The sequence below is a fragment of the Rhinolophus sinicus genome, chromosome 4 (assembly GCF_057876585.1).
Source record: "Rhinolophus sinicus isolate RSI-liver-muscle chromosome 4, RSI-T2T, whole genome shotgun sequence".
In the NCBI taxonomy this organism is placed as follows: domain Eukaryota; kingdom Metazoa; phylum Chordata; class Mammalia; order Chiroptera; family Rhinolophidae; genus Rhinolophus; species Rhinolophus sinicus.
The window spans coordinates 87,578,104-87,590,024 of NC_142504.1; the positions used below are offsets into that span (position 1 = coordinate 87,578,104).

Genomic DNA, 11,921 nt, shown 5'->3' on the forward strand with positions numbered 1-11,921 from the left:
ATTCCAGACCTAGGCCTTAAAACAACTAACATCTTCCCCTTCTTCACTGTGGGGACAGTCCCAGAGAGCAGTTTCCAGGCTCTTGGCCTCACATGGAAAGGTGCTGGCTCCGGTAGTAGATGGCCGTCAGCTGTGGCTAGTTGACCATCAGCTGTAACTAGTTAGCCAATTAGCCACTGATATAACTGCCGCGGTTGCGTTGGTTAGTCCCTCGGTTGGCAGGCAGAAAAGCGGACAGCAGGTTGCAGGTCGTGTGACTCCAGCCTCCAGTGAGACTATGGTGGTATGACTCCCCTACCTATGGCTCCGTGGGTGTTTTGGCCTCACCATATCCTGCGTTTTTATGTGGGGAGCGGGACTAGAGGCCCCACAGGCCCCCTCGCACAACATTCACTTTCTTGGAAGCCAGCCACCATGTAAGAACGTTTAGGCTAAATTCCTGAATGATGAGAGATCACATGGAGAGAGGCCTTATGGAAGGGAATCAAGTAATTCCAGCCAAAAGGCGGCACCAAGGCCACAGCAATGGGAGTGAAACCACACGAGCTGACACCTCATAAAGCAGACAGTAGCCATCTCTACTAAGCCCTGCCTGAATTCCTGACCACAGAATCAGGAACAATAAAAGACCTGCTGTTTTCAGTTACAATTTGGTCAGTATGTAGTAATAGATAACTGAAACACAAGGTAATAATATTTCTCCTGCTATGTAAAATTGCTATCGTCATTTCAAATGATTAAGAACTATTTAATGTCACTAATAGCCCTGCATGCTACTGAATTTTTTCCCCAAATATGTGTATTTTAATTGTCTTAGCTCACAAAGGGGAATTTGTACCAACATTTCAAAAATAATGAAATGCAAATAAAAGGGAAATGTTTGTAACATGAGAATTGATATCTTTAGCAAGTAAAAAACTCAAAAATATGAAAGAAAAAAATAATTGAGTGACACCTCAATTATTAAAATGGGAAAAGCCATTTCTTTGAAGAACCAAAATGGTCAATAAACACGATTGGGAAATACCTTAACCTCAAGCTAACTAGCGTTAACCATGACAGATCATTTTCCACCTACTAAATGGCCACACACAAATTTAAACACTAATACTGTTCATGCCAGCTTAGGTTCCAGGGGGAAATAGGAAAACCCTAATTTAGAGGGGCAGAGTCTGGGGGACCACAGTGTCCTTGAACTATGGGGACTTTGGCGTCTCTGATCATAGGCGGCTTGACTTTGGACAGTGTCTATAGCTGTGGCATGGGAATAATATAGCACTTCACGGAGCTGTGGCACGAAAGAGCAATATTCATAGTTGTTCCTTTTTGTTCAGCCTGTTTATCCACGTGTTTACTTTTGTCAAAGATACTGGAAATACATGAAAACAGGAGTACTTTTCTAAAACACTGTAGGTGGAAGGAATCATGAGTGACGAGGCACCAGGTATGGTGGGTGGCGGTGGAAGAAGGGCAGGGGAGGAGGGGGCGAAGGCTGGGAGCGGTGACCTCCTGGGAGGGGCGGCCTCTCAGAAGGACCCCACCTCTCAGCGTACCCCCGCCGCGACTTCAAGCTCCGCGGGGTCAGCGACCCGAGAGGGAGGCAATGGGATCAGTAGGAGCCACGGCGCTGATTGGCTGCCTGTGAGCACGGGGCGGGGCGGACGGCGGCTCCGGAGTAATCAAGAGCGGAAAGCCGCGGGCGTGCACTTCCGGTCTTTGTGGCTCGCGGTTCTGGATCGGTGGTTTGCTCCCCGGCCTCTTCTGGGCTTCGCGGTGAGGGATGCGGGCCCCGAGGCGGAGGGAGGGCGGGGAGCGTGTGCGACCCGCGCGACGGGCGCCGGGTGGAAGAGCCCCTCTCCTCGGCCTGCCCACCCCCGGGTGGCGGCCCCTTCTCCGGACGGCGTCTGTGTGTGTCCTGAGGTCGCAGAGGAGGCCAGCATTCAAGCCCCTGCTTTCCAGCGGAAAGGGCAGTTATTCACAAACCCCCCCCTCATTTTGCAAATTCTGTGGTTTAATCGGGATATAAAAATAGAAAGCCTAGTGCGGCCGAGCCTGTTAATAAACCAGATTTGTAGTCTGAATAGTCTAATCTCTAAAGTTAATGGTAGTGTTAGGGTTAAATTTTATTGATCAACAGAAATTCAAGGGCACATACCCTCCTATCAATAGTCCCCCGTCCTACAATCAGATCATGTTTGATCTGTATCATAACATTTAATACATATTGTTGCCATATTTCACTTTTTTAAAATGTTTATCGCAGTATAGTCTAAGCTTTTTGAGAGCTGAAATTGATCTTTTCGCTTCTTTTGTGTGTCTGCTGTCTGACATGTTTTTGAGCACATGGTACGCATATAACAAATACTTCTTGGTTAATTCCTCAGTAGGCTCATTTTTTTAAGGAGCAAAAACCTTTGTATCCTAATACCCTGCTCACGATAGAGCCCCACAGTAAGCGCCTTAGTGTTTGTTGAAGAAATTAAATGAATACCAAAATTGATCAAATGGCAAATATCCAATAGTATTTTACTTAAATCAACTCATGTTTGACATGTATTTTAAAAAATATTTTATTACTACCTTAAATGAAGATCAACATTTTTTGCCATAGCTAGGTCACTAAAAATAAATTTTTAAAAATCAGCATCATTAAATCCTAGCTAGATATTGGTACCGTTGAAAATCTGAGGCTTATCAGTTTATTAAAAAGGAAGTTCTGCAAGTTTTACAGACACGTTAAAGACAGATTTTTCTCTTTGATGAATCAGGATTGAAAGATAATTAAATTAAGTTCCTCAGTATGTGAGTCATGTTAATGTTGCATTCTTTTGCTTGCAAAATAATTTCTTTCAGCATTTGCATTAGGAACTCTACAAAATAGGAGACACTGAATGACATGAGTGATTTTTAGTTTGTCACATGATGATTATAGTCTCAAGCCTGTTCCCTTTCAATGTATTACTCAGATGACTGACATATGTCATTATTAGCGCTTTGAGATTTATTTCACTGCTAGAAGTTAACAATGCTTTTGTATCCTTCAGGAAAGAAAAGATTACTCAAAGAAACTGAAGGACAATACCCGGTCATAGTGAGCTTTTTGATAAGCTGTTTCAGCCCAGAATGGCTGTGGAAAACAGAGCAGTTTCAACCCTGGTACTTCAGAATCCTGAGGAACAAGAACTGATACTAGTGAAAGTAGAAGAAAGCCTTTCCTGGGGTCAGAAATTAAAGCAAAATGGGAGTACCCGATCCTGCCAAGAATTGTTTCGCCAGCAATTCAGAAAGTTTTGCTACCAGGAGACCCCTGGGCCCCGGGAGGCCCTGAGCCGACTCCAAGAGCTTTGCTATCAGTGGCTCATGCCAGAGATGCACACGAAGGAGCAGATCCTGGAGCTGCTGGTGCTGGAGCAGTTCCTGAGCATCCTGCCTGAGGAGCTGCAGATCTGGGTTCAGCAACATAGTCCCAAAAGCGGCGAGGAAGCTGTGACTCTGTTGGAGGATTTGGAGAGGGAATTTGATGATCCAGGGCAGCAGGTGGGAACGGGGAGATGCAATATGTTGTGGGAAAAGGAATTTATAAACTGGAGTGTGTGGCATCATCATCACAATAGGGTGAAAATTTGTGTCTACTGAACCATAACCCTGAAGTGACTACTAGGGCCATCGCCCGTCGCTATCCTTAAATAGTTCTTTTTTGCCTAGCCCTGCAGATCTCTTTGTTGACCTCAGATTTTAACTAAGCATTTTCCCTAGGGATTTGCTCGCAAAGCTAACCGTATTTTACTGATTTCAGGTCCCAGCTAGTCCACAAGGACCAGCAGTACCATGGAAGGATATGACAGGTCTTGGAGCATCCCAAGAGTTAAACATCCAATTCCAACCTTTAAAGAAACAGCTGAAACCCTGGGAACCTTGCATTTCCTCCCAGAGCGGTAAGAAATAGAAACCTACCTGGCAACTCTTATCAGTTAGGACTCTGGTTTTGAGGATACAGAATTAATTGTTTTACAAACATGCCATGTATAAGCCTCACCTTTATTTCTCTAGACCAGGGTGCTCACTTTGGCAGCTTTGTATTTGGCAACCCTCACAAATTGCAGTCAGGCCTCCTTGTGTCAGTTTCCCTGCCATTTATTCACTTATTCCTTCATTATATAAATAGGGTACTGATACATGTCTGGTACAATGATAGGCACTGGGTCTTTATCTTCAAGGAACTTTCAGGGCTAGGTGGGGTTGTGGACAAGCAAAAAGGCAATGGCAGTATAGCGCAGTAAATTATAGAATAAAAGTAGGCACTGGGTACTATGGAGGCACATACAAAGGTACCTAACCCAACCTTAGAGGTTCAAGGAATACTTGAAGGAAGAGACATCTAAGCTAATACTTGAACTGTGACTAGGAAAAAGCTAGGTAAATAGGTGGAAGGAGGTGTGTCCTAAGCTAAAGTGTTTTTCCACACTTTCTCAACACTTCTGACACCGGATGTATGGGGTTTTCCCTCACATTAAGCAGTTCTGACACTAACTACCCAGAATTAGCTCAGACCCCATAGGTTAAGGTCTCAGCCCCATAAGACTGGCCCTCTACTTCATATGCCAGCTGCATGTGGTCAGTCCCCAGGATGTCCACACTTCTGATTTGCTGCACTTTAGCGATTCCACACCCCCTCCTCGGGTTTCATAATATGCTATAATGATTCACAGAACTCAGGGAAACACCTTATTTACTATTATTGGTTTATTATAAAGGATACAAATGAACAGCAGTACATAGGGTGAGGTCCAAAAGGGTATTGAATGCAGGAGCTTCTGTTGCTGTAGAGTTTGAAGTGTGCCACCCTCCTTACACTTGAATGCATTCACCATCCTGGGAGCTCTCTGAACCCCTTTAAGGTTTTTACGGAGGTTTCATTACTGGGTTTGATTGATTAAATCAGTGGCTGTTGGTGATTAGTTAACTCAATCTCCAGCCCTTCTCCCTGGAGGTCAGAGGGTGGGGCTGAAAGTTCCAGCCCTATCACTTGGTTGGTTCCTTTGTCAAACAGCCCCTCCCTCCAAGAGTCAGTTCATTAGCATAAACCCAGGTATGGTGGGTAGGAGCTTACTATGAATAACGAAAGACACTCCTCTCACCTCTACCACTTAGGAAATTTCAAGGATTTTAAAAGCTCTGTGCCAGGAACTGGGGATGAAGACCAAATACCAGGGGTGCCAAAAAAATGTATACAAATGACTTATATTCATCTTTTGTTATCGGTATGTATTGAGTATTACAATTTTAATATAGTTTTTTTCCTTTCTTAAAATGTGGATACATTTTTTTGGCACCCTCTGTATGTCTTTCCTATATTACAATATCACACAAGCAAAGGCCACAAAGTTATGAAGGTGAGAGAATACAACCCATTCTGGGAACAAGGTAATTCAATTAACTTGAATAAAGAATTCATAAGAGAGAGGTGGTAAGAGAAACTATGGAGGAAAATGGGACCCAGATTGTGAAAACTTGTATGTCATCCTAATTAGTTTGTACAGTACAGTGGGGTACAGTTGAAGGGTTTTGGACAAGGGAGTGACATGATTGGATATGCATTTTAGAATTTAGTTGCAGAGTGGAGCATACATTTGAGGAAGGCAAGAGTAGGGCGTTTTTAGAGACTTGTACTCCAGCTGGCCACAGTGAATAAATCAAGATGTAGTATGGTGAGAGGCAGGGAAAATCAACGCTGACTCCTGCTGATCAGCATTTAAATTGCATTACAGTAGCTGGTCATTATTAAAAGTGGAGCATGTGGAGAGGAGTTGAGAATGATACTCAGGTTTCAGTCTTGAACACCTTGAATAATGGTAGTGCTATTCATATAAATGGAAAATATAAAGGAAAAAAATACATCTAATGATTTACTTTGGGACATTTTCGTACTTGTGAAATATTCACAAGTAATATGCCCAGTTAGCACTGGATCATTGGATCTGGGAGTCTAGAGCTTAACAATGAGAACTGGAATAGAATTGGGGATTTTTTATTTTATTTTATTTTTTATATTGGGGAACAGTGTGTTTTTCCAGGACCCATCAGCTCCATGTCAAGTTGTCGTTTTCAGTCTAGTTGTCGGGGGCGCAGCTCAGGTCGAGGTCAAGTCATTGTCTTCAATTTAGTTGTAGGGCACAGCTCACTGGCCCAGGGAATCGAACCTGCGACCTTGGTGTTACGAGCACTGTGCTCTAACCACTGAGCCAACTGGCCTCCCCAAATTGGGGATCTCACTAGCTTATAACGTAAGTATGTTAGTAATTGATGCCTAAGAGGTAGACAGTTTATAGAGTGCGGATACATGACAGCCCAGAACAGAATCTGAAAGAAGTCATGTTTGAGTGATTGGTCTTGAATCTAAGAAGGAACAGCTACAGCAGTCAGGCTAATATAGCTGGAAAAGAATGTTTCTAGAAGGAAGGTGGTGTCTCCAGTGTCAATGCTCCAGAGAGGCCAATTAAGTAAAATCCAGAAAGTATCCATTAGATGAAGCAGCTATGAAGTTGGTGACCTTGGGAGAGAATAGCGTAGGTGTGGGGAAGGGGCACGGGTTGGGCAGAAACCAGATTGCAGAATGAAGATGAGTACTGACAACCCTTTCAAGAAGCTTTACTCTGAATGGGAATGAGGTTGTATGAGGGAGATGAGTAGGCAAGGAGCTTGATTTAAAAAGATGAGAGACTTGAGCTTATTTAAATGCTGATGAACAGGAAGGAGTCAGGGGAGAAAGAAGTTAAAAATAATAGGAAAGGAATAGTAGGTCATTGATCAGTTGAAATCTCAGAGGAGGCAGGAAGGGGTAAACTGCAAAGTATAGATGTACGTAGGCCTTCGGATTAGACAGGAGAAGGGACCCTGAAGAAAAGATACATGTGGACAGTGACATCTTGTGGGTAGAAGCATCTGTTTTCTCTAACATAAAAAGTGAGCATTGAGAGTGACTGGAGAATAAAAAACCTGCTTTTTGCTGTTTTTTCAGATTGCGAGAACAGTGACTCAGTGACAAAGAAGGACATTTCCAGAGAAAAATCAGGACTTCCCCAGGAACCTTCATTCAGAGGAGTCAGTGAACACAAAAGCAGTTCAGAGTGGCAGCAAGGAAGTGCTGCAGAGGAGAAATTAGGAGGATCCCCTCCCCAAGGAGGCAATTTTAGTCAAGTCATCTTCACACACAAATCTCTAGGGAAGACAGATCATCATGAGCCTCAGAGAAGCTTGATTCTAAGTACAAACTCTATAACGTATCAGAAAGTTCCTAGAGAAGAGAGACCTTATAGATGTGACGTATGTGGGCACAACTTCAAACAGCATTCCTCTCTTACACAACATCAGAGAATCCATACCGGAGAAAAGCCTTATAAATGTAACCAGTGCGGGAAGGCCTTTAGTTTAAGGTCTTATCTTATTATTCATCAGAGAATTCATAGTGGTGAGAAAGCATATGAATGTAGTGAATGTGGGAAAGCCTTCAATCAGAGCTCAGCCCTCATTAGACATCGGAAAATTCATACTGGTGAGAAAGCTTGTAAGTGTAATGAATGTGGCAAAGCATTCAGTCAGAGTTCGTATCTCATTATCCATCAAAGAATTCACACTGGTGAGAAACCCTATGAGTGTAATGAGTGTGGGAAAACCTTTAGCCAAAGCTCAAAGCTTATTAGACACCAGCGAATTCATACAGGAGAGAGACCTTATGAGTGCAACGAATGTGGAAAAGCTTTCAGGCAGAGCTCAGAGCTGATAACCCATCAGAGAATACACAGTGGAGAGAAGCCCTATGAATGTAATGAGTGTGGAAAAGCCTTCAGTTTGAGCTCAAACCTCATCAGACATCAGAGAATTCATAGTGGAGAGGAACCTTATCAGTGTAATGAGTGTGGCAAAACGTTCAAAAGGAGCTCAGCCCTTGTTCAGCATCAAAGAATCCATTCTGGGGATGAAGCTTATATATGTAATGACTGTGGGAAGGCTTTCAGGCACAGATCGGTCCTGATGCGCCATCAGAGAGTCCACACTGTGAAGTAACTTGTGAATACAATGAATATTGTAAATGCTTCAGTCAGATTTGTATCTTTGTTAGTCAAAAGGGTTTACTTTGGAGCAAGCAAGACTCCTTGAAGGTTGTCAACTACTAGGTCTGCAGTCAGTCTAACTTTATGCAGCACTTTGCCTGTGCTCGTGCGAGTTCTTCGAAAGCTTTCCCTGTGACTAGTCAGAACAGCAGATGGAAGAACCGTTGCCTCCAGCTTTTCTCTCACCATTAGGAATACTCAGGAAATACGGAAACATGGGACTGTAACTGAAACCTCATTTTCCATGAGAATGTCATGAAGAGGGTTGAGCAACCCAGGCTCTGACGCTGCATCTAATGGCTGGTATGCCAGGTTTGGGGGATGGTGTGGATAGGACGAGGGACGTTTTGTCTGAGGAATTCAAGAATTTTACTGATCAATTAATAGTGACAAGCCAGCAAGACAGATGTGGAAATGGTTTCATCAGTGATTGAATTGAGCCCAGGGCAGGCCAGAAATGAGATAGAAAAATACAAATTAACTTATCCAACAGTTACTTTTTTGATTGCCTGCTTTGTGCCAAAAACTAGGGATACAATGGAAAAATAAAGACAATCTTACAGTTTAAAGGACAGGGCAAACAGGCAGTGACCCCGGTATGGTCAATGATATGTGACATTAAGGAGTACCTGACCCAACTCTGGGTCCGGGAAGGCTTCTGAGAAGAAGGATGAGTGGGAGGTAGGCCGGCCAGGGAACACCATTCCCAGTAGAGGGAACAATAGACAACGGCCAGGAAGAAAGTCTGGCACATCTGAGAAATTAAAAGGCCACTTTGTGGGGAGCATTCCTCTGGAGTACCTCCTGAAGTGGAATCATGTCTGAGAAGCATGGATGTAGCCAGAATCTCAAGCAGTGCCTATAGTAAAATACTAGCCAGTGGAGCGGTTTCTGATAATAGACAAAACCTGGAGTCCTTGGACCATCGGGTGGTGAGGCATTTTGTCTTGGTCTGGCGTCATCCCTGGGAGAGGGTTAATACGTAGTCTTCTTGCCCACCCTGTAGGCTAGGCTAGACCTTCCGTGGGGATAGGGGGTCAGAAGGAGCCCAGCCTAGAGGTTAGGAGTGTTTGAGTTCTAAATCTCCCTCTCCCAGACAGGACCGGTTCTTAAGACAATCAGAACAGCTTGCTCCTAACTCCCAAGTCTCCGGGTCAGAAGTTGCTGTGGTTTCTGGGGCTGTATCCCAATGTTCTAGTGCACCCCTCCGGCTCAGGTGCTATTTGTCAGTTGCTTGGTCTGTAACTTATTCAGGCATCTCGTACATATTCAGTTTTGTCTCTTAGCAGTATTTCATAATCTTGTGAATTTTGTTAAAGACAGTGCTAAAGGGAAGTGACAACAGAAGTAACAATCACGGTCCATCCAGAGACTTGTCCAGCAGAAAAAGTATACCTAGACTAGTGTCTCAGTGCAACGTGGACAGGTGTATAGGCTTGTCAACAACAGAAAAATGTTATTCAAACTACCTAATAGGTCGGAATTACAACATACCAGCAATACAAATCTATGGGAATCTAGAATCCTGTGCATAGGCAAAGAGCTTTCATAAGGATAGAGAAGTAGCACTTCTGCTGGGCAAACACAGATGAGCATGTACTACCCAGTAAGAAGGGCAGGAGGGCTAAATGCCTATGTAACAAAAATAAATGGTTAGAGCTATTCAACTTTTACTTTCCTCTTCCACAAAGATCCAAACTAAAAAGGGTAGGACAAATATTAAGTAGGAATTGATATATGTTACAAAAGGGAGCTATTCTTTAGAGAATTCTTAAATGGTAAGAATCTTAATAGGTACTTATTAGGGCTTGTATGTATGTATTATTTCTCAGACAGCCCATATTTTGCAGCTGAAGAAATGAAGGTTTAGAATCATGGTTTCCTCAGTGTCATAGCTAAAAATTGTAAGGTTAGACTTTGAACCCAGGCAGTAGGAATCTAGAACCCTTCTGTGGAGCCACTTCTCTATACTGTCTCCCCATGAAAAAGTCCCAATAGAAAAAATGGTTCTTAAATAGGCAAATCACAAAAGAATAAATGCCAATGAACAATATGTGTTCAGCTTTGCTAGAATTAAAAGTGTATTAAAGCAAGAGTTGAGAAGGCACTTTTTTCCTTCATGAAATTAACAAAAATTCAGGGAAATTGGGACTCTAATATTGTCAGTGAGATGTGAATAGATACTGTCTCTGGTGATACCAGAAGCCTTAACCATTGCCTTTTGACTTTCAAATTCTACCTGGAAATGTATGCTTCAGAAATCATCATGAATGTATAAAAAGTCTTAAAAGCTGTTAAAAGTGATGTTGATTAATATTAAATGACAAAGCATTCATATCTTAAGTAAAAATATCAGAATGTACAATATGATATGTAAAAATATATTTATGCATTAAAAATACTGGAAATATATCATCTCAAAGTGCTATACTAATTATCTTTGGGTGATGAGTTTACAGGTGATTTAGTTTTTTCTTGTGCTTTTCTGTGTCTTCCTAATTTTCTCACAGTAAATATCTAAAACTTCTAATATTAGAGAAGAAAGGTTTAAAAGGGATCAGAAGCCCAGGATAGTAGCGAATATTAAGAAATGCACATGCTTTCTCCATAGCATCTCTGTCTCTTTCAAGTCCTAGGAGGTTAGCTAACTTGTTAACTCTAATCCGTGACTTCTTCATTGGTAAATGACAATGGCAGACATGCCCATCTCACTCTAGTGTACAGAAAAGGCCTTCTGCAAATTAAAAATCTGCAAATATAAGCTGTCTGCATGAAGGAGATTTATAGTCAAGAGAAGCAGTAGCCTTGAATTGGAGACCTTTGTTCTTGCTAGTTTTTTTCCATGAATTCTGCGACTGCAAGCAAGTCACAATTCTGGACCCCCAATTTAAAGAACCTGAAGTAGATGATCTCTTAAAGCTTCAACATTCTATGTGTTTATGAAACAGGAGGCACTGATAGAAGGTAGGTGTCAGAGGTAATTGTTTTTCCCTTCACCAGCCTTGCTGGAGGAAAAGTAATTCATGGTCTGCTTGGGGCCCTCTTGTTTCTCTTGTATAGTGTGGGGGGGGTGGGGAGGGAGGACAGTGTTTACCTTAAATGCATCTTGCACAGATTCAGAGACTTAAAAAGATAATGTACAATTTAGACAAGATACTTTCAGTTTCCTACCGTTCTCCTTCCTCATTTCCATAGGCTGCAATTAACCCTGTCCAGCTGAGAGGATTGGAAATTAAAGCAATTCTGACCTTGGTTTCTCTAAACTCCACTGTGAACTCTCCTTTGCTTCACTTGCCCCATAAGGTGAATGAATACTCAGAGCAAGGGGGATTGCCAGTTAGAATAATTTCCGATGCAGAAGGAACTGACCTGGGGAGCATGTCTGCAAACTCTAGAGGAAGAGTGAGCCCCACTACACTGACCCTCCTGCTTTCTGATGGGCCAGTACCAGACATTGCTACTCAGTAACTTGACCACTGGCAGCTGTCTTACTGGCTGTCACAATGATCACAGATGTAAAAGGTCATGAGTTTTTCTGCACGAGTGTTTCTATTGAGGACCTGCGAGAAGAGGGGAAGGCCATGGCAGTCTCCCGGGCTCTTGCTCCCGAAGGCGGGGAAGCGTCCTAATTCTGGTGGACAGAAGTGTATTTAGAGAAGCTACTTGCTCTCATAACCATGGTCTTTCAACCACGATGCAGCCCCAGACGTCTTCTCAATTTTGTGACTTCACCTGGTGAACTGCAGCCCCAGGGACTGTCAGTTTTCAGGTATTTTTTGGCCCAGGGAATAAAAGCTAAGAACACCAATT

General features: G+C 42.8%; 1 protein-coding gene across 1 annotated transcript; it reads left to right on the plus strand.

Moving 5' to 3' along the window:
* The first annotated feature begins 1,666 nt into the window (after positions 1–1,666).
* On the plus strand, positions 1,667–10,526 carry ZNF397 (zinc finger protein 397). Its single transcript, XM_088797956.1, has 4 exons — positions 1,667–1,773; positions 3,045–3,537; positions 3,797–3,935; positions 7,019–10,526. The coding sequence occupies exons 2-4, from the start codon at positions 3,124–3,126 to the stop codon at positions 8,062–8,064; spliced, it is 1,599 nt and encodes a 532-aa protein (XP_088654082.1). The 5' UTR covers positions 1,667–1,773; positions 3,045–3,123; the 3' UTR covers positions 8,065–10,526.
* The last annotated feature ends 1,395 nt before the right edge of the window (positions 10,527–11,921 follow it).

What these genes read in the sequence shown, in the direction of transcription:
- ZNF397 (XM_088797956.1), top strand. Translation starts at nt 3,124, where the DNA reads ATGGCTGTGGAAAACAGAGCAGTTTCAACCCTGGTACTTCAGAATCCT. An exon ending in TTGATGATCCAGGGCAGCAG is followed by an intron (nt 3,538 to 3,796) that starts GTGGGAACGGGG and finishes TACTGATTTCAG; the next exon opens with GTCCCAGCTAGTCCACAAGG. An exon ending in TTGCATTTCCTCCCAGAGCG is followed by an intron (nt 3,936 to 7,018) that starts GTAAGAAATAGA and finishes CTGTTTTTTCAG; the next exon opens with ATTGCGAGAACAGTGACTCA.